The 22,714-nt window shown below is 34.3% G+C and overlaps 2 protein-coding genes across 2 annotated transcripts; one reads left to right on the top strand and one right to left on the bottom strand.

The window, feature by feature from the left end:
- Window positions 1–1,848: 1,848 nt before the first annotated feature.
- On the bottom strand, window positions 1,849–14,279 carry LOC132556665 (CBY1-interacting BAR domain-containing protein 1-like). The gene is made up of 11 exons (XM_060221099.1): window positions 14,251–14,279; window positions 12,769–12,807; window positions 10,002–10,117; window positions 8,185–8,309; window positions 7,729–7,797; window positions 6,998–7,099; window positions 6,448–6,453; window positions 5,362–5,466; window positions 3,563–3,676; window positions 2,756–2,965; window positions 1,849–1,929 (listed from the first exon to the last, which is right to left on the bottom strand). The coding sequence occupies exons 1-11, from the start codon at window positions 14,277–14,279 to the stop codon at window positions 1,849–1,851; spliced, it is 996 nt and encodes a 331-aa protein (XP_060077082.1).
- A 1,388-nt stretch (window positions 14,280–15,667) lies between these two features.
- LOC132556668 (cytochrome b5-like) lies at window positions 15,668–22,018 on the top strand. The gene is made up of 4 exons (XM_060221102.1): window positions 15,668–15,724; window positions 18,491–18,673; window positions 19,117–19,245; window positions 21,986–22,018. The coding sequence occupies exons 1-4, from the start codon at window positions 15,668–15,670 to the stop codon at window positions 22,016–22,018; spliced, it is 402 nt and encodes a 133-aa protein (XP_060077085.1).
- Window positions 22,019–22,714: the final 696 nt, after the last annotated feature.

Here is a 22,714-nt window from a genome sequence, read left to right as displayed (position 1 = left end):
GTAGGTATACATACTTTATAATTATTCCCTGTAAGTTAAATAATGGCTGACACATGACCGACGTGACTGAAATCATATAGACAATCAAATAGATCCAATTATTAAACATGTAACTAAATATCTAGTTTTAGTATAAAATCCAAACTCTACATGATCAATGCAATTGTGGGTTTTGCGTATTTTTGCTAATCAATAGCACGTTTTTGTGTTATATTTGTCTACCGGTCAGCTACATATACAAGGACAAAACCTAAAAAATAAAATAAAGAAAAATAAAAAAAAAAGATGATAAATATGAGCGTGAGTGAAATCACAGTCTGAACATTACTATAAACAAAAATGAAAAGCAAAACACGAACTTTGAAGAAAAAGTTAAAATATGTCATATGAGACATGTACATTTGAGGTACAATATCGCACTAAAGATATCACATTTGGATTCATTCATTTCAGCATTCTCCTTTACAAATCTTTAAGATTCAATGGGCATGGTTTCAGAACCCTTAATCGGTTTAATAATTTATTACACACACCTATAAACTTGATGAAACTAATGCCTTCTAAAAACTTCTTTCCTGTACTTTATCTAAGCTAGCAAAATTGATGACAAATTTATTTCTGAAAACATATCATTCCTAAAAATATCCCCACAGATCACAGTCTGAGTTAAAAGCAAGGCTTTAAAAGACATACAAATACATACATTTCAATCCAACTGCCTTAATTGAGCTAAGATGTTCCATTAATACGATACCCGAGATGGTATCCTTAATACAAGGATACCCGGGATGGTATCCTTAATACAAGGATACCCAAGATGGTATCCTTAATTCAATGATACCCAAGATGGTATCCTTAATACAACGATACCCACGATGGTATCCTTAATTCATCGATACCCGATATAATACAGGATACCCGAGATGGTATCCTTAATACAAGGATACCTGAGATGGTATCCTTAATACAACCAAGATGTTATCAGGATACCTGAGATGGTATCCTTTACTCAGATTGTACAGCATGCCCATCGTCTTCGAGACAAGTAGGCAATGGCTGACAATAGGGCATTACAATAAAGACTGGTATGAGTAAGTTACATCAAGAAAGTTTCAGTGAAGAGCATTAAAACCAGAAATAATAAATTTGATTTTTTTAACACATGTTAAAACATGATGTTAGAACATCAGCATGTGGAATACACAATATTGTCTTTAAAAATATGCTTGTCCATTAAATTTCAAATAATTATTTGACATACAGTAAATCAAACCCCTCACAGTCACAACATGTGATGACTATGTAGCTTGTCTGCTTCTCTTAATGATTGTACTGACAGAAAGGACCAAAAAGAGAGAGAGCAAGATGTTATTTTGGAAAACAGATAATTTGAAGTCTACAAAATTGCAGAAAAAATTAGTTAATTCTTCCCATTTGATGTACATTAAGGTTAGGGTTATACAATGTATAAGATTTACTCATTTTTTCCAGGTTTCTTGAGAAAGAAAGACAGATATCTATACAGCACATCATCTTGGAAACTCAATTATTCACAGAACGGAATCTTGCACTTTGTTTCGCATCATTCCATTTCTAAATGTCTTTTTCTTGGACTTTTCTGATTCCCCACTCAAGGTAATCTTTCTAATTTTCTTTTAAGACCCAGGTGTATACTGTTTTGGGAACACTGGGGATAATTCTAGAAAAGGTATATTTCACATCTACTCCAGGTGGTGAAATAAGTGGGTTCTTCATCAGCAGAAAGTGTATTATGTGTAAAAGGAGATTCATATTCAATCATATCAAATAAGTTAATATTAATAGAATTCTAACTAATTTTCTAGGTTTTCATCGTCGAGTTGATAAGTCATCTTCATAATCATCGTCGTCATCATCATCGTCGTCATCATCGTCACCATACATAGTTGACTGCAATATAACACCACATATTATGTCAAAATATTGAGAAGAATGTAGTTATTTTCAAGCTGTTTTACTTTGTACAAATGATCAAAAGAGCCTGTACCATTCACCAAATCTGCATTATTCAAACAGCAGGACAATTCAAGGTTTTTTCTCTACCCTAATGGGTCCTGCCCCTCTATCCCACAGTGGGTCTAAACCTTTCTTTACATTTAACTGAATACCATACACCTATAATGACACTTCAGAATAAAATTGGGTGAATATCCGTTCATCCTTACAGAAGAGTTTTTAATTTTCACCTCTATTCACCCTGTTACCCAAACGTCTGTCAATTGTGGATTAGAACCTTTGTTTATGAAAAACAAATCCTGTAAACCCAATAATGCTTCAGACCAAATTTGGTTGAAAACTTTGCCTATTATTAAGAATTATTTTTAAAATTCCTTTTTCCTATTGGGCTCAAAGCTTTGTTCCCAAGGAGTCAAACATTTGGATTATACAAAAATTGACATGTCAAGTCTACATCACTCTCCTGGTTGGATTTGGTGAAAATTACAGTACTTAACTCAAGCAAAAGAAGGATTTTAAATGTTTTTGATGGGGTCAGACCCCTGGTTTACACTAAATTGAATAACGTTTTATATTTGGTCGAATGTAAAACACGAATAATGAACAATCTGATTTTAATTATTCTAACCAAATTTGACTTTTTCAAACAGAAATTAAACATACGATGCTCAAAAATGATTTTTTTTTTTTACAAACTATAAATAAGTGATTTTCAATAATAGGCCTCAGAGGATTGAACCATATCACTACGAATACTCACCCCTCTGGTGTTGATGCGTACTCGTCGATTAGATCCAGACATTGACATTGAAGAGTCCCCATAAGTGTCCCCATATGTATCTGTTTCCATGGATCCACTAGCCATTGTGGTGGACATTCCAGACGAGGTGCCTGTTCCCATACTTTCAATAGTCTGGTTGTATTCCTCAGGATTTCTACCTTTAGAAAGCCGTAGCTTCCGTCGGAATTCCTGTTAACATTACATAAATCTGTACTGTTTTTTCTTTTTTTACACAAAAGTTTGTAACTTTGCAATCTGCCTATAGCAAATTTACAAAACCTAGAAACCTGTCTCAAACCATAACCTGTATAATTTGTGAACCTGCCTAAAAATAAATCTATTTAATATAGAAAGATATCTTAACATTACTCTTTATTATTATTCACATACTTATTTAAAATAAATCTTCTATGTGTACAGCAAATTTTTTGTAAAAATAAGATATAAACTGATCATACACTTGATATACATGTATGCAGATTAGACTAGATTTGGCATAAACTTCCTTTATAAGTATGCAAATTAGATATAAATTTGCCAGAAACTTAATATACCGGTACATGTATACAAATTAAATATAAATTTGTCATTAACTTAATATACATGTATATAGTTTAGATATAAATTCGTTATAAACTTAATATACACGTATTCAAATTAGATATAAATTTGTCATTATAAACTTATGTATACAATCAAAAGTACAAAGTGTATATAAATCTGACATAAAAAATGTATAAAGATAAGTTATAAATTTGCCGTGATAAACTGTGCCTAGTGCCTTACATCTAAATCTCTTTCCTCGTCCACCAATGCCAGACTCTCAAAACACTTGGAGTAGAATTCTAACGCTCTGGCATGAAACATCATCTCCACATTCACAAAGTCAATCATTATGTTCTGTAAAGATGGAGACAGATTATAGTTTAATACAAACCATACAGTTAAATGTAATGGGAATGAATTTATCATCAACATCCTCCTAACATCATATGTACCAGCTAAAAAAACTGGAAATAAACTTTTATACTACTTCTGTTTTGTGAAATTAGAAACAACTTGAGAGTCCGCCTGTGCGCAATCTTTATCTAGAACAATGCATTAAGGTTGCCCAGTTTTGTCAGTAAACATGAAGTTATGAGGAGATAAATTACATATAAATGTACATGCAGCAATGGTGCCCCATACAAAACAGACCATATGAATAATTCAGTAAAATTAAATAAAAATTGGAGATATAAAGTGACTGATTATGGTAGCCTATAATTATATAACAGGTTACTTACTCACAAATCACTTTGATATACCAATCCGAATGGAGGGGACATCATGTTACTTAGATATACCAATCAGGATGGAGGGGACATCACATTACTTTGACATACCAATCAGGATGGAGGGGACATCATGTTACTTAGATATACCAATCCGAATGGAGGGGACATCATGTTACTTAGATATACCAATCCGAATGGAGGGGACATCATGTTACTTAGATATACCAATCCGAATGGAGGGGACATCATGTTACTTAGATATACCAATCCGAATGGAGGGGACATCATGTTACTTAGATATACCAATCCGAATGGAGGGGACATCATGTTACTTAGATATACCAAACAGGATGGAGGGGACATCACATTACTTTAATATACCAAACAGGATGGAGGGGACATCATATTACTTTGATATACCAATCAGGATGGAGGGGACATCATGTTACTTTGATATACCAAACAGGATGGAGGGGACATCACATTACTTTGATATAGCAAACAGGATGGAGGGGACGTCATATTACTTTGATATACCAAACAGGATGGAGGGGACATCACATTACTTTGATATACCAAACAGGATGGAGGGGACATCACATTACTTTGATATACCAATCAGGATGGAGGGGACATCATATTACTTTGATACAGCAAACAGGATGGAGGGGACATCACATTACTTTGATATACCAATCAGAATGGAGGGGACATCATACTACTTTGATATAGCAAACAGGATGGAGGGGATGTCATATTACTTAGATATACCAATCAGAATGGAGGGGACATCATGTTACTTTGATACACCAATCTGAATGGAGGGGACACCATATTACTTTGATATACCAATCAGGATGGAGGGGACATCATACTACTTTGATATACCAATCAGGATGGAGGGGACACCATATTACTTTGATATACCAATCAGGATGAAGGGGACATCATGTTACTTTGATATACCAATCAGGATGGAGGGGACATCATATTACTTTGATATACCAATCAGGATGGAGGGAACATCATATTACTTTGATATACCAATCAGGATGGAGAGGACATCATGTTACTTTGACATACCAATCAGGATGGAGGGGACATCATGTTACTTTGATATACCAATCAGGATGGAGGGAACATCATGTTACTTTGATATACCAATCAGGATGGAGGGGACATCATGTTACTTTGATATACTAAACAGGATGGAGGGGACATCATGTTACTTTGATATACTAAACAGGATGGAGGGGACATCATGTTACTTTGACATACCAACCAGAAGGAAGGGAACAACATATTTACCTTCAGGTCATGAAGACGATTTTTCTCAAATAAATCCAGCTGAGATTCAAGTGCTCTGCTTCCTATAGAAGCATCGGCAGATGCCTTCTGTACTTCTGTCTCTGCCTACAGACAATAAAAAATTTATACTTCAAATAGTCATCTAATTCAGTAATTATGGGGTGAATATTTGACAGTTTCTCAGCGGCCTGTTTTATTTTATCTAGTCACTACAGACATCACGTTAGAATTTAATTCCTATTGTTTGTATTTTCCCAGACAATCTGTGATTCCTACCAGATCTGATTGTATTTTCAAGACTGTCTCTGTGATTCCTACCAGATCTGATTGTATTTTCAAGACTGTCTCTGTGATTCCTACCAGATCTGATTGGATTTTCAAGACTGTCTCTGTGATTCCTACCAGATCTGATTGTATTTTCAAGACTGTCTCTGGTCTCTGTGATTCCTACCAGATCTGATCGTATTTTCAAGACTGTCTCTGTGATTCCTACCAGATCTGATTGTATTTTCAAGACTGTCTCTGTGATTCCTACCAGATCTGTTCTTTTCTACATAAACTCTGTGATTTCTTTTCTAGATAACCTCTGTGATTTCTCTAGATTGGTTTGTATTTTTCTAGATTATCTCAGTATTCAGTCAAAAGTACCAGGTACTTTCAGTATCCATGCATTGAATATTTACGGTAATTCATTGATATACTTTGTACATTTCTAGACTATGTGATGTCCTACAGATCTACTGAATTAAGAATCTCAGCATAACTGTTATGTTATCTCATGAGAGCACTTTATTATAAAGTGTTGTGTGGTGTCTCAGGAGAACTGTTATGTTATCTCATCAGGACACTTTATTATAAAGTGTTGTGTGGTGTCTCAGGAGAACTGTTATGTTATCTCATCAGGACACTTTATTATAAAGTGTTGTGTGGTGTCTCAGGAGAACTGTTCATATTATCTCATCAGGGCACTTTATTATAAAGTGTTGTGTATGGACGACTATACTTCTCTGATCAGTCAGGTCTGATTGTTGTCATGATGGAGATGGTATTGAAGTTTGTGAAATTGATCGTCCCTTAATCACTTACCCGACTCTGAAAAAAGGTGTTAAGGAAATCAATAACTAACTTGTTTCAACCTCTGACCTCTGGCTTAACAGAGCTCTTGGATCAACCTTAGGTATCATCTATCTGACCTCCCACAGAATTCAAATACCCCGTAATAGTACAGTTACAACATAGGAAGCAAGTTAACAGTAACAATATGGGAAGCAAATATTAATTTTACAAGACTGTATAGCCCAAACAATACCTTAAACATCAGGGAATACTCTACACATTCCAAAGTATTTACATCACCATCAATAAAAAGATCTTTTAAGCGATTTTGTCACTTAAACTGCAATGAATCTTTCAAGATAAAAAAATGGCAACTTTTTGTAACTAGAGGCCAATTTGATACTTCATTTTTATTTTCAAATCAATTTTACATAAATTCAAAATATTTAACGTATAAATTTTTAGTACCTTTAGTTAGATCTTACCAAATACATCAAAAATCTATATAAGGTCCAATAGGGTTCCCTACAAGTATTGTAAAATCCAGAGTGACTTTTAATAGACTCTATCAAAAGGATACTATTTGATGAGCATCGGCAGGATTTTTCGTTCGCACTTTTTGGAGCTGTTGTACCATCTTCTGTTCTTTTTTGATTGCTGTAAGTTCTGTTTTTACCCCAGACTGAAAATTAGTAATGTAATATTATTTCAGTCCCCAAGATGAAAATCATCTCAAAACGAACAATTTCCACATAAAAAAAGGATCCTAATCAATAAGAACATCTTTGTATCAACAAAAGCAGTAGAATTGTTCATAATATACTGGATAGGAAATTCTCAATGGCGTCATCATTATGGATGATGTTTTTCTTGATAATGCAACAAAATAAAAGAAATATTTCAGCAATTGAGCTCTACAAATTTTACTGTCATCACTTGCCACTTGTTAAAGTGTCTACGCGCGTAATAGGTTTCATGTCTACTTTTGTGACCTTTCAGCAGGCAAAACTGTACCACTAAACACTGCAGCACATATACTTTCAATATTTTCTCTAATGTATTTCATGGTAAGGCAAACCTTGAGAACTGTCTGCCAATCTTTCCCGTAAAATTGTTAACTTTTGAATTTTGAGAAAAATGAATGACTATTTGAATTATCCATGAAAACATATATTACAAAAATTTTGAAATCTTCAATTTTTGTTTTTAGTGAAAATAAATCAAACACAATTCATGCTCCTAAACTGGATGTAGCTAGGTAATACATTACTTATGTTTATACTTCCACTTGGGTTTTATTTATATACTCACCTTGACTTGTTTACATATATTTCCATAATCACTAAGTGGACGTAACACTTTAGATTCTACTCTCTGAATCTGTCAAAACAAGATTTGTTTTTACTTTATTTGCCATCAAACAATTGAAAACTATTTTCCGCATTTCGATAAAAGCATATAATTTGAAATGATGTGTTGTTCTCCATATCATTGTAAATGATTATTTGGTCTTTGATATATAAAACATTCATGTTTTTATCTTAATCTAAATCAGGTAAAGCTTACTGCAATAATAAATAAATGCAAAATTCTTAATGTAAACGTTGAGGAGAAATTACTGATGTAATGCTGTTCTGACTCTGTTGAAATGGAAACATAATTTTCCATGGAGATCATGTGCACATCTATTTTTTAACAAAAACAAATCATTAATCTTTTTTAATCTACAGAAAAGAAATCTCTTTCAGCTGATTTTTATTAACTTACTGCTGCCTGTCTGTAATCCTGTATAGCAGACAAATTTTCAGAAAAGTGTAACAGGCCGTTCTTCAAGGAGTGACTGGTGTCCTCAGTCTTTGCGTAGTCAATCAACTGTTTAGCCAGAATATCACCTGTATAAAGAAGAAGAAGCTGATCACATTCCACAAAATGTTTGACCAGGATAATTCACAAGCTTGTATCAAATTCTACAGAACGTTTGACCAGGATAATTCACAAGCTTGTATCACAGTGCTTATATCACATTCCACAAAACGTTTGACCAGGATAATTCACAAGCTTGTATCACAGTGCTAATATCACATTCTACAGAATGTTTGATCAGGATAATTCACAAACTTGTATCACAGTGCTTATATCACATTCCACAAAACGTTTGACCAGGATAATTCACAAACTTGTATCACATTCTACAGAACCTTTGACCAGGATAATTCACAAACTTGTATCACAGTGCTAATATCACATTCTACAGAACGTTTGGCCAGGATAATTCACAAGCTTGTATCACAGTGCTTATATCACATTCTACAGAACGTTTGGCCAGGATAATTCACAAGCTTGTATCCCTGTGCTAATATCACTTTCTACAGAATGTTTGACCAGGATAATTCACAAACTTGTATCACAGTGCTTATATCACATTCCACAAAACGTTTGACCAGGATAATTCACAAACTTGTATCACAGTGCTTATATCACATTCTACAGAATGTTTGATCAGGATAATTTACATGCTTGTAACACAGTGCTAATATCACATTCTACAGAATGTTTGGTCAGGATAATTCACAAGCTTGTAACACAGTGCTAATATCACATTCTACAGAATGTTTGACCAGGATAATTCACAAGCTTATATCACATTCCACAAAACGTTTGACCAGGATAATTCACAAGCTTGTATCCGAGTGCTAATATCACATTCTACAGAATGTTTGACCACGATAATTCACAAGCTTGTATCCGAGTGCTTATATTACATTCTACAGAACGTTTGATCAGGATAATTCACAAGCTTGTATCCGAGTGCTTATATCACATTCTACAGAATGTTTGACCACGATAATTCACAAGCTTGTATCCGAGTGCTTATATCACATTCTACAGAACGTTTGACCAGGATAATTCACAAGCTTGTATCACATTCTACAGAACGTTTGACTTATAATTCACAAGCTTGTATCATTTATATCACAAAACGTTTGACCAGGATAATTCACAAGCTTGTATCACAGTGCTAATATCACATTCTACAGAATGTTTGACCAGGATAATTCACAAGCTTGTATCCAAGTGCTAATATCACATTCTACAGAATGTTTGACCACGATAATTCACAAGCTTGTATCCGAGTGCTTATATCACATTCTACAGAACGTTTGACCAGGATAATTCACAAGCTTGTATCCGAGTGCTTATATCACATTCTACAGAACGTTTGACCAGGATAATTCACAAGCTTGTATCCGAGTGCTTATATCACATTCTACAGAACATTTGACCAGGATAATTCACAGGCTTGTATCCAAGTGCTAATATCGCATTCTACAGAACGTTTGGCCAGGATAATTCACAAGCTTGTATCCCAGTGCTTATATCATATTTAACAGAATGTTTGACAAGGACAATTCACAAGTTTGTATCGCAGTGCTAATATCATATTAAACAGAATGTTTGACCAGGACAATTCACAAGTTTGTATCGCAGAGCTACATCTAAATGTATTTTTCGATCCCTGATTTCCATAATCAACAAAGGTTATAACACTTCTAACAAGTTTTGGAGAGATAAGTATATCATACCTTTATCACGCATTCTTGCTGCTTTTCTGTTCATAGAGCCAACTGTTTCACATAACAGACCCAAATGTTTTTCTGTCTGAGCAACTCGAGACTGACAAAACTTTGCTTGGTTCTCCCTAAAACACAAGACAAGATCATACAAAACCTTCATCAATCCTGGTTCTAGTTCTGAACTTAACAAAAGAAGAACAAAGATACGTACGCATAAAATATTTATGTACTGAGTTTAATTATCATAAATTAAAGCTTCCTTATCTGGAATAATAAGTTTGAAAAAGTAATTTCTTTTGAAAACAAAAATATGTTTATGAAATTGAAGTTACATTATTGAATCAAATATTTTGTGAGTTTAAGTACAAATGAATTGGTTGATAAATAATCTGTATAGCAGCACATCTGATCAGTGCATCACTGTACCCAGCTGAAACCAGCGTTTCAGAAGCAACCCAGAAATTTAACCATTATCAAAGTGTCTATATTCAGGATTTATCTGTGTGAAGATGATATCATTTGTAAAATAGCTACTTACTGGGCTATGGAATGACATATTCACTTCAACATTTAAGTACAATTTTTCTTTTTGTTATGCTATCTCTTTTGGTTCTGTTGTAGCTGGTTTGCATCAAGTATCTTTTAATCTTTCATTTTTTTTCAAAGCATCTCTGACACATGATCTTCATGTATACACTGATGATTGAATGACTATACTATTTTGTGGAACAGTCTGCCACAGTACCTAGTATATACCAGGTGCTTAAACATATAACTTCACAAACGTACATAATTGGTTGAATAGTCAACATGCTTATAAATAAGATGTATTAATATCTTCAGAAGTACTTTTACAGATACATTCCTTTAACAAAAAACATTGCAGGAGCATTTCAGAACATTTAAGCAAGGATAAGCAATTGCAAGCATGCATTTAATATACAGAAGTGCATTGTGGGTATATAAGAACAATAAACATGTACATGCAAATAAGATATATTGCAGAATTCCTTTAACTCTCCACATGGAGAAAATAAATAATTTGTCACAAAAATTCAATGCAAATAACTTCTTGTACAATTAAAATCAACAATATTGAGCATTCTGTAGCAACTCTTTACTTCATAAAAACTTGCACCTAAAACCAGTGAAAATAATTAATAATACAAAATTTTTAGTAAAAAAGACGATTGTTTGATGATGAGATAGGTTAGTAATGCCTCATTTTATATTTCCAGAATGATAATTATGCAACATGAAAGCTTTATAAGAATATGATTATAACCACTCCCACAACCAGAGTTTACTACTTGCTATATATACAGATCACAGTAAGCCGTAGAGACTTGGTGTCAAATAGATGTTAGAAAGATTAATGATAAAATTCTTACATACATGTATAAATAACACTGACCGATTCATTAAAACGCTTTTGAGACTATTTAACCTCAAAATGCTCCAAAAAAAATTCTCTGCTCATGTCTACAGTATTTCACTTACCATATCATACAAATAACATGCATCATTGATTGTTTATGACATGAGAGGAGTTAAATGATTAGAACTATTACATGAGTAGTACTAAGTATCACATAAGGTAAAATAGTTCAAAGTGATTTGTATTCAAGTTATCTCCCCTTACTATATATTAAACTTGTCCACATTAATCAAATGAAGTGCAATTTTTATGCAAATTACCATTCAGAATATCACATGTTTCTGGATGTTGCAAACACATTTAGAACTAAGATGCATGGTAAAGGTAGATATTTATACAACATATTATTTACAGATAAAATATGATAAATGATATTACACCTTGCTCTGGATTCATAAAATGGTCTAAGCTTTTCCTACTAAGCTTTATCAAATATTCATAATGGAAATTTGCGTATTCAGATTGAATCAAACACATTTGTAGTTACAATTTTCAAGTTTTCATATACATATACATTTCACATCAATATGTGCATGGCAAGTAGAAATTACAACTCATGAGACATGTAAATTTAACTCACAATTGCAGAAATTATGGTCAAATATATACCTTCAGCATTTCATGTTTTAGCATTAATTGTCTGATCCTCATAAATGGTTGTCTCTGATATGTGAATTTTACAAAACTTTCCTGTATATGTAATGTGTTGTATGGAACAGTTAATCACTGAAAAAATACATTTGTATATGATCTCCTTTACTTGATTACCAATTAATGACTCCAGGGCAAGGCTATCCTTAAACAATGTGTTTGTTATGACATGTAAACTAGGTCTATGATTAAGATGTACTGTTATCCATTTCATAAAAGAAGAAATGGAAAATGATTGAAAACACATGAGAATGTCTACGAAGTCTTATTATGGCTTTGATGAGCCCAAAAATAAACAAGTTACCGGAATGTTTCCACATTATCCCTGAGAAAAATCAGAAAATATGAATCGATAAGCAAAAAATATTAGACTGCACATAACATTTTTGTTCTTTATTTATTCATTAAATGAATACATTTCTCTCCTTAAATTACAAAAATACAGAAAATGGGAAAAAACACAAGTTTTGGACATTTGAACAGAGCGTCAATTTTGTATTAGAAGTATGAACTTTTGATATGTAACTGATACATTTGTACCATTTATAATTAATAACTTTTGAAAGGCCCTTATAGGATTACACTATAACAAACAGATCATTGTTTACTGACACTCTACAGGTTGGTGCAGGATAACCGAAATACAAACAAAACAATGATACCAGGTACAGTGTACAAATAACTTACACCTGCTTCTCCGACGAAGTCATCGGAACTGACAATCCACTGCTGATTTCAACAAGAAATAAGAGGTTAAATGTCAGATGTCTCCATGAAAATATACTGATTTTTCTACAGGAACAGTATCTTTAATTTGTAGCATGCATATAATAAAGTGTGGCTGTTTGAATAACTACATAAAAATCTACATGCATATATGGCTATTTAATGCATTCTCCTAATAATATGTCTAATGTCATTTTGAAAATAATGCACCTTAACAATTAATTATGGTAACTTCTTTGTTGCAGATGAATTCACCTTGTTTCTTTTAATCAGACAAAATACTTCAACAGTCTCTAAAACTCAATCACTATAGCCCCTAATTTTCTGTTTGATATGATGTGCTTTTCCAAACTGAAACTGAAAGAAGTTCACCTCATTTATTGACTTTCTTGTTGAATGACATTCTGATCAAAATCAAAATCAAAATACATTCATGGTGAGAAAGTGGTAGACATCTGTGTTTTATAACATAAACTATTTCAATGAGGCTGATTTTTTTATCTCTCAATCTACAAATTGCTAGTTAAATAAAATCAGAAATGAGTTGTAAAAAGTGATAATTTAAAAATCATCACTTTTTTATGCACTTCAGTAACCCAAAAATTGTTAGAAGGTGTGGCCTATTGCTCATGGTCAATTTTTATTTATATTACAGACGACAACATAACACTGGCATCAGAGGATGAATCGATAGGTTATTTCGTCAAAAATTACACATTATGGAAAATTACACAAATTTGCCAATGAAATATATACTCGTTATATTTTATGGAGAGTGCTTCAAATCACATTTTCAAAAATCTTTCTGGAAGCGTGACATGTTACAGCAACCAAAATTTTCAGGGTGATGATTCAAGAAGCTCAACAATTCCTGTAAAACGTCTCGCCAAACTGGCCGTTCCGAAATACATAACGGTTCGTAACCGACGTCCAGACGATACATGTATTCTGTTTGCTATTGAGTGGGAAAATATCCATTTTTAAAGAATGATGGAGCAAATAGATTTTTTTCTTTTCTAATCCAGAGTAAGACTATATATGATGCAACTTTGAGTTCTACAGTAAGAGGATAAGCACATTTGTATGTCTCCGAAATAAACCCCCAACAAAAATGTCTTTGTAGTTTATGAAAACCATGAATCACGAAATATATAAGCACATATTATTTTTTTAAGTTAAAGTTAAGCGGAAAACTTTATTTAGGATTATGGCATGGAAGCATTGACGTTGCGTTCACTTATTCCACTTCGTTTTTAGTTAAAGAGCCATGCATTGGTGCAATTCATATAGGCCCATTTCCGTCTGTATCTCCAGACCACAAACGAGTTGTTTTGCACAGACTTGTCAGCACTTGGTGCTTTCAGATGTCAACAACAATTTTCAGTAGGATACTGAAGTCACACACTTCAAAATCACGAATAGTGGTTTTCGTTTGCAACTTACTTTGAAGATGATGCATTTGGACGACTCATTTTGGAATATTCGGCGAAGATGGGCTGGTTGTCCTGAAAACAATACAAACATTCCCTTGTGTAATTTTGGTTTCTATCACAAAAGAGCTCTTCTAAGCGCTGTTATAAGTTATCTCCCTTCGGTCATAACAGGTGCCCGTTTATATGCACTATCAGCTTTAAGTTGATATGTATATAATGCGTTTTTATACACAAAGAGCAACTGGATCTAAGAACGCGAATACAAGTAGCGTATGTGTTAAATTAATGATTAGAATATTTTCAACTAGATAATTTAAAAATGCACTTGATTAAAACTATTCCAAAATAACATCTTGATAATTCACTAAGATATGTGCTTAAGGATGTTTTTATGAAAAATCCATGGCAGGTGCGGATCCAGGATTGCTGGTGAGAGTGGAGGACATTTTTGTATATTGAAAAATAGCTTTTTTGGTATTGTGATCGCCACTTTCCTTTATTTTCCAGACTTTTGTTGTTATGTTTCCATTTTTTTACTGTAGCACTGGTTAAATGCTTACCGCAATATATCGCTCGAATGGAGAAAACTCGATCGGTTGAGCGTCTAAATTGCGTGTTCTGGGTTCGAATCCTCGGGAGGTATGCAATATATAATGACACACAATTATTCAAGTGCACTGCTGTGATGATGAGATTTCGGTTTATTATTCTTACAAATAATGATCACTCGACAAATTACTAAGGGGTCGCGCGCAGGATGCGCCCATCTCTTGATTCACCTTTTATTATCAGTCATTACATGAAAGACTGAAAATGGCTTTATTTCGTATTTCATTTAAAAAAAAACCTCTCAGGGTCCTCAAAATTGGTGTTGACATTTTAGTAAAAGATTTTTATCTATTACACGAAAAAATTGTTCTTTAATTCCTTCTCACCACGCAATTATCAAGTCTTCTCCATTCAAAGCATCATTTTTCATCAATTTGATCAGTTCGTCAGGAAAATAACATTTTGAACTGAACATTATTTACATCAGTTGTAAACACACACACATACATACATAAATACATACAGACATGCATGCATAAGAAAAACATGTTTACAATCTTTACATACACGATCTTTTATACAACAACTTAAGGAGTTGTATTTATCTGTTGTCTAATCCAAAGGTAGTTTCAGGCACGAATATAACGCAACTATCATCGAAAATAGATTAAAGTTATAAAGTCTAATCGGGTCCGTGTCAGTACGGTCAACTGTACTATGTAGGTGTGTCCAAATACTAAGTTCCGATTGGCTAACACTGTCACCGTGACCTTGACCAGATAAACACACATGATTTATACATAAGGTCTGTTATAACCTACATTTTTGGCGTTTCTCCAGGTATATTCTTTATGTAGTTCGTTTTGAAGTACCCAATAATGCAGGGCCACAATCAAATACAGTTAACGAAGGTTCTAACGACAGCAGGTATAGCGGTAAGTGTACGTAATATATTACGATACGTATTTGTATATATAGCATGGATCTTCATTCATAGATGAATCATGTATACAAGTATATTTAAAGTTGATTTAAATTAACGATATACGTTTGTTATGTATATTTTGTAAGGTAAACACTACATAGTTATTTCATACTGTTGTTGTTATCATTTTGAAGTAAATTCATATTTCACCTCCACCTATAACCTTACAAATGGTAAACACGTGTTAGTAATATCTATCTCCGCTGCTCTATTTACATGTTGCCTGACTGCACTTAACTGCCGGCGACAGGTGTCTAACTGAGGGAGTAACGGGTCAGATAACAGGCATTATCATTATATTAACACACTGTGTCGCCATTCCTTTAATGATTTCGATGTATGTGACTAGCACACGCAATGTGTAGTTCTGTCGCGTGGTAAAGGCGTACTCGGCCTTTGTTATGCATAGAAGTGATAGTTCTATTACCTATGTTTACACTTTACAACCTGTGAAGGACCAAAAGACTACTGCAACATAAAAATACTGGTATTTCTTGTGTAGAAGGCTCAGTATATTGAAGGATAATATTACAACACCATACAACACGGAATATCGTCTAAATCGCTGATAATCTGACGTTCAGAAAGGGACTGAGTGTTTCCTTCGTTGCATAAAAGGAGATAAGATTGAAAGCTTTAGATGTATGTATGATTGAGTGTAAATATGTGTAAAGACATTATACGTGTTGAACATAGTGAACTGTCTAACATCGGATACTAAAGCACGCTTTTAAATGGATGTAGGCTTGGTTTCTATGACATCGAACTATTTCTTTCAAGGTATATCGTGTCGTAATGTTGTGGCGTAAAGAATGGTACAACATCACATGATACATCTTTAATATAAAAACTCCATATAAAGCAAAATGTGATATAAAAGGGTTGTTGTACTCGGTGAAAACATAATTGTAGTTTCAGAGGTCAAATCGACACATTACTTCACTATAGAATGCGAATAGCACTGCTTGTTTGGGAACATGACATCACGGCTTTCTTGGATGGATTAATAGGACTGGTGTTGTTGCCAAAAGACGCTTACCTTCCGAAACATCTGGTCTTATTCTCATAAATCTCACTCAAGTGAAAAAAAATCTTTTACATTTTGCCTTCGGAGTTGGGTTTGATTTAATACTCTATTAAAATTCCACCTCAAAATTACACTGATTATAAACGAGACGATAAAACACCGGTACGCCTCGATACGAATGAACGGTCGTAATTAATGAAAGAATATGATTTTCTTGTAAATGATTGTTACACAAACTATCTCCGGGATTACATAGAGAATTAAAATTGAAACATAACATATCTTACAGGTTTGGTATAGACTAAGTATCTTACAGTATCCGTGTCTGAAAGTCTCTACTCTGCTTTTTGGTATTATTTTGGATTTGTCATTGCTCTGGATAAAAACCCCCAACCTTTTACATGTCGGTAGGAAAAGGTTTCCCTTGTTATTTCTGTCCTATATATTCTAATATTATACTTCTACTTTATATACATATCTATATATCGTACACGTGACACAGTTCATGTGATATTCATAACTCTTAATTTACATATCCTAATACTTTTATAGTCTTGTGACCTGTATGGAAGGAAGGGGCTGAAGGTGTTATTTATAGATCGGGTGTTAGAGTTGATGAACTGGCGTGTATCAACGTAAATAGTAAATAACTACATTTTACACGTGACAAGTTGATAAACTACTGTGTGTTTAAATCCAATTTTAAACGAACATTGTCATCGTAATCAAATAAGTAGTAAGATACTGTATGCCTTTTCTCCATTGAAGAAGTAACACTTATCTTTAAAGAAGTTCGTTCGACAACAATGTCGGATATACAGGTTGAAAAATTCCATGTCACCATAATTTTGGGTAACGATGATTAATGAGTGGTTTTAAAAACTGTAAAATAGAAATTTACTGCGATATATCGGTAGAAATAAAACATTCTTACTGCGCATTGGTCTTTTGAGAACATGTATTTATGTGTGCAACAGTCGTGACCTAGATAGTCCTAATTTTACCTTTTTTCACTTAAACTGCTACACTGTGTATAAGCGCATATTATTAATTTCATTACATACCGTAGTATAAGGAATTTCACTGATGTTGAAACGTAACATTGTTTTAGTGTCTCAAATCTGGCTGGATGTCGACGTGTATTTTTTAAAAACTGGAAAAGCTTTTGCTGTCATATAAACTCTGTTTTTCATCTGTGACACTTTAGATAAAATAAATTGTATTGTATTGTTTTGTGTTGTCTGGGGGTATCTCTGACCAGCATGATGTGAATTTTAATGACGGTTTGGTGTACATTCGACCGAAAACGCTTGTCCTTGTTTTGTTGAACTTTCCGTGCACTTAACTAAACTTGAATTGTAACAGAATCCCAGATTTTCATTTTATTTCTAAAGGTAAATTGCATGAAAATCATGAGCCTTAAGTGAATAAAACATCCTTGTGCAGTACAAACAAGATCTCAGATTACTAACTGGTTTAAACCTAATACAAAAATATGTTTTTTCTAAAAATGATATATTGCTTGACGGTGTATCTAGCTTACGATCAGCCAATGTATGAAAGAACAAACATATAGCTGAGTATCCTTAATCCTGAACTGCCAGAATAAGGACAAATATAGATCTGTCGTGTTTTCCTAGACTTCATTCAGCTCGAAATTAATATTATGTTTTGTATGTTGAATTACAGACATCTGTAATGGCCTCTCTGATTGGCCGACAGAACGCACCCGCGACGAGTTCGTGCAGATCACACGTCGACGCTTCGACTTCACTATACTCTCTAAGCGAAGTGGCTGACCACTGTGATATTCAGTCCTGTTGGATTGTCATTCACGACAAAGTGTATGACGTCACACAGTTCATCCATGAGGTGAGTAAATTAGGACTTGGCATGTACGGTTTCTTCTGTGAAATCTTAGCTTCGGACGAAATAATCGTCTGGAACAGTAAGGTCAAAGGATCCGATATCAAAATTCACTGTCAACATCGAAACAATACATGTTAAAATATCACGTGAACGTTCTATTTTTCATGCAAACATGTAGAAGCAATTACGTATACATGTCTGATAAATACCTACAAGTTATCGAATATAAAGTTCTTGCAAACTGCGTATCTCCCGCCATGTACAATCAAGGACGAATATTGCCTTAATTTATCTAATTATAAATTTATATCAAAATGTGCAAATCACTCGGATTTCTTTTGTATAATCTTTGGTGCCCGTAGTGGACCTAACACAATTTTAGTGTCTGCATCACCGTGAGATGAGTGCTTCATTATTTGGCTATGATTGGTGTGTTGTTTCTTTAGCATCCTGGAGGCCTTGAGATTCTCCTGGAGCACGCGGGAAGAGACGCAACCTTGGACTTTGAGGACAAAGGTCATTCTCGTGCGGCATATACACTGCTTACAGGGTATTGTATCGGAGAACTTGTTCAGGTAAGTTACCAAGACCAAGTTACTCAGAAGTTCCAGAGTGTTGAGTGCCACTGCAAACTACTAGTTTCACTTTTACAATGTAAGCTTATAATGCTGGTGACATTTGTCTACAAGATAGTGTCTCGGAACAGGTTATGGAATGGATCAAAGTTTACCTCTCGGGACAGTATAGCTCTGTAAAGTCAAGGTTATATGGGAAGTCAAGGATATACCTTAAAGGTCAGTATTGGCTGTGGTTGTTGCACAGGCTGTGGTTGCTGCACAGGCAGTGATTAGCAAAGACATATATACAGGATAACAAGAGGTCCGACAGGGATCTTGGCGCCCACCATTGTGCTATCTTTTTTTGTTCTGAAAAAGTTATATCTTTTCCCTTCTTGTCCATTCTTTCTTCTTTCCTTGATCTTAATAATGGAATTTGAAATGAAAACTGCCCATCCAATATTTCTTACGAAATAGCGATAACAAACGTTCATTGTTAAACCCCATCCTCGATACCTCACAGATTACGATCACTTTCGCTCTCTGCACCCCTGGAACATGTCATGGCAGGAGAAAAAAGTCTGACCAACCACAGGGTGATACAAGCCTTTTGAAGATTACAAAGGAGCTACACCCAACTTCAGTCATTCAATATACCGTTATGCGACCTCGTTTTGATGTACATCAAATACTCAAATAAGTCTTTTCGTCTTGTCCACAATGTGTCACACATTGAAACTTCGGTTATTCCATGAAATGTTCCAGGTGTTCCGAGGATGTTAAAACCCATGATGGCCACCGGTCAACTATTTTGTTTATTAGGTCACCAGTTTAAGGATTGAATTGATACATCTAGGGACCAAGGAATGTGCATACGAAATTTTTAGAAAAGTTCTCAGGAAAAAGGAATAAACTATCACTGTCAAAATCAGTGATGGCTACCAGTAGGCCATCTTGTTTTCCCGATTAATCTCTAAATGGGCTCTGCGCAATTAGGTACAAGGGTTGATTGGTGATTTGAACGGGTTAAAAAAGTGAGAAAAATACATGATAACACTTTCATGTGTTATAAAGTTTGCTTTTTATTCTTATCCCGGCCGTTATATACATATACACTTGATAAAAGTTAGGGACCACCTGTATCTTTCTTAAGAGAGATATTCAATGAAAACTCATTAGGATATATGGATGTTTTTAAGCGTCTAACGAAACAACACACTGTCGACAGAAAAAGAAACGATATACTCAAATAGGCATTCACAAAGCTTAGAAAAAAGTTTCACTCTGTCTCTTATTAACAGATACGTCATCAAATCACCAAAACATGTCACTATAAGTGGCAAAGCAAACTTGTTTTGTTAGAGTAAGGGATATCTCTGGTTAATTCGACTTATCGTTAAGTGGGTGTATCGCTTGACGGCAAACGACACCAAACACAAAAGAAGATACTGCAAGGAGTAGGACAAGTTTTTACTGCAATTTTTATACTAAAATCGATGGCTCTAAATTACGACCAAGTGTAACTCGCTGTCCCTGTCTCTGCCACGGACCTCTCTGTCCCTATCATTGCCACAGAACTCTCTGTCCATATATTTGTCACGGAACTCTCTGCCCCTATCTTTGCCACAGTACTCGCTGTCGCTTTCTTTGCCACGGAACTCTCTGTCCATATATTTGCCACGGAACTCTCTGTCCCTATCTTTTCCACGGAACTCGCTGTCCCTTTCTTTGCCACGAAACTCTTTGTCCTTGTCTTTGTCACGAAACTCTCTGTCCTTATCTTTGCCATGGAACTCTCTGTCCCTATCTTTTCCACGGAACTCGCTGTCCCTTTCTTTGCCACGAAACTCTTTGTCCCTGTCTTTGCCACGGAACTCGCTGTCCCTATCTTTGTCACGGAACTCTGTCTCTATCTTTGTCACGGAACTCTCTGTCCCTATCTTTGCCATGGAACTCTCTGTCCGTGTCTTTGACACGGAACTCTCTGTCCCTATCGTTACTCTAAAGCATTAAAAAAATGTCTGTGAATACATAGGAAAATTGCTATTAAAGTAACTCACGAGCGACTTCATATATTGAATGTTTTTTTTAGATAATGCTTAAAGCAATGGTTCGGGTGAGGGCATTAATGATTAAATCGTTAAAAAAATTTGGAATGTGTATAACGCATGTTCATCTTTAAAGGTTAACATGTTATTTTTGAGTGATATTGACAATATTTGGCAAAATAACAAGTTTTAGTCAGAGTCATGTTTTCCATGCTTGTTAATTAACGAGATTTTCATGAAGTACAGGACAACTTGTCTTGACATACATTCACCGACTATATCGTGAAGGAGGCGAGAGTATCATTATCAGCATTACCGTGGTTTGTCTGTAGGTTTTTTTTATGTATCACCTGGGCTCTTTCTTTGAGAACGTTACATTTCTTGTATTTACATGGCGAATATCATTGACGTAGCGTTTAACCCTCTGAAACTCTGTGTTTTATCCTCCATGTGACTTTGCATTGGCTCGTGAAATATTTCCATTGTTCATATTCTGTCTTTTATTCAAGGACGACTTTGATGAAGTGTATCCACATAATACATGTACGATAGTCAGTGTGTTATGGTTCTCATATCTTGGTATCATTTTCTCTAATTTACTTATTAGATAAAGTTTTACAATGAGAAACATAAACATTGTCCTTCAGTTATCAAAATTCACAAACAATTAAATATTTGATTTGATTTTTGCCATATTTTCATTTATCCAGGCCGACAGACGATACAAATGCGTGGGGGACTGACAATGCTGGAAAGACCTTACTGAATAAGCCACCTCTCGAGACAGTCTAACAGATGTGACACTAATATTATAATGAGTAACGGTAGTTACTTCGTCAGATATGTGAAGCTTGACAATCTACATAAACAGGACTATTCATAAACATTCAACTCTGTTAATCAACAAGTGCCTTGCTATGTCATTGTGAAAATCTGTGATGCATAAATGTTAGGTCAGTCATCTAAGATGTCCAACATCTGGAGCTATTTAATATTGAATAGAATTTGTCTTTTAAGTAGAATATAATCTCCTGTTCATTATATTCAGTTAAAGGTCTCCAGCTGTACATGAATTTTAAATCAAGCTAAATGAACTTGGAGTACTGAATGTATATCTGAGTTAACTACATTTCTGTTATGATTGTCGATTTCAGTCACCTGACCATGTCATCTTGAATCGAGTTGTTAAATTACCTCTTCTTCATGAAAATATATATCACTAAATCAAATCAATATCAATAGATAATAGGAACTAATGACACGTTAAAATTAATTAAATGATTTATTGATATCATTAAATTTGATCAAGTGACATAAGTAATTTAAATCTTCATGATTTCATGATATAGAAATGTTGAACTATGGATGTAGAATAATTTCCTGTATCGTATGGATGTTAAAATTTAGGTCCTGATCAATATGTTGATATATGAATGTTT

Source organism: Ylistrum balloti, unplaced genomic scaffold (genome assembly GCF_031769215.1).
Source record: "Ylistrum balloti isolate Yb309-2 unplaced genomic scaffold, AGI_CSIRO_Ybal_v1 Utg370580, whole genome shotgun sequence".
NCBI classification, from domain to species: domain Eukaryota; kingdom Metazoa; phylum Mollusca; class Bivalvia; order Pectinida; family Pectinidae; genus Ylistrum; species Ylistrum balloti.
This window is presented reverse-complemented; position numbering and strand designations above follow the sequence as displayed.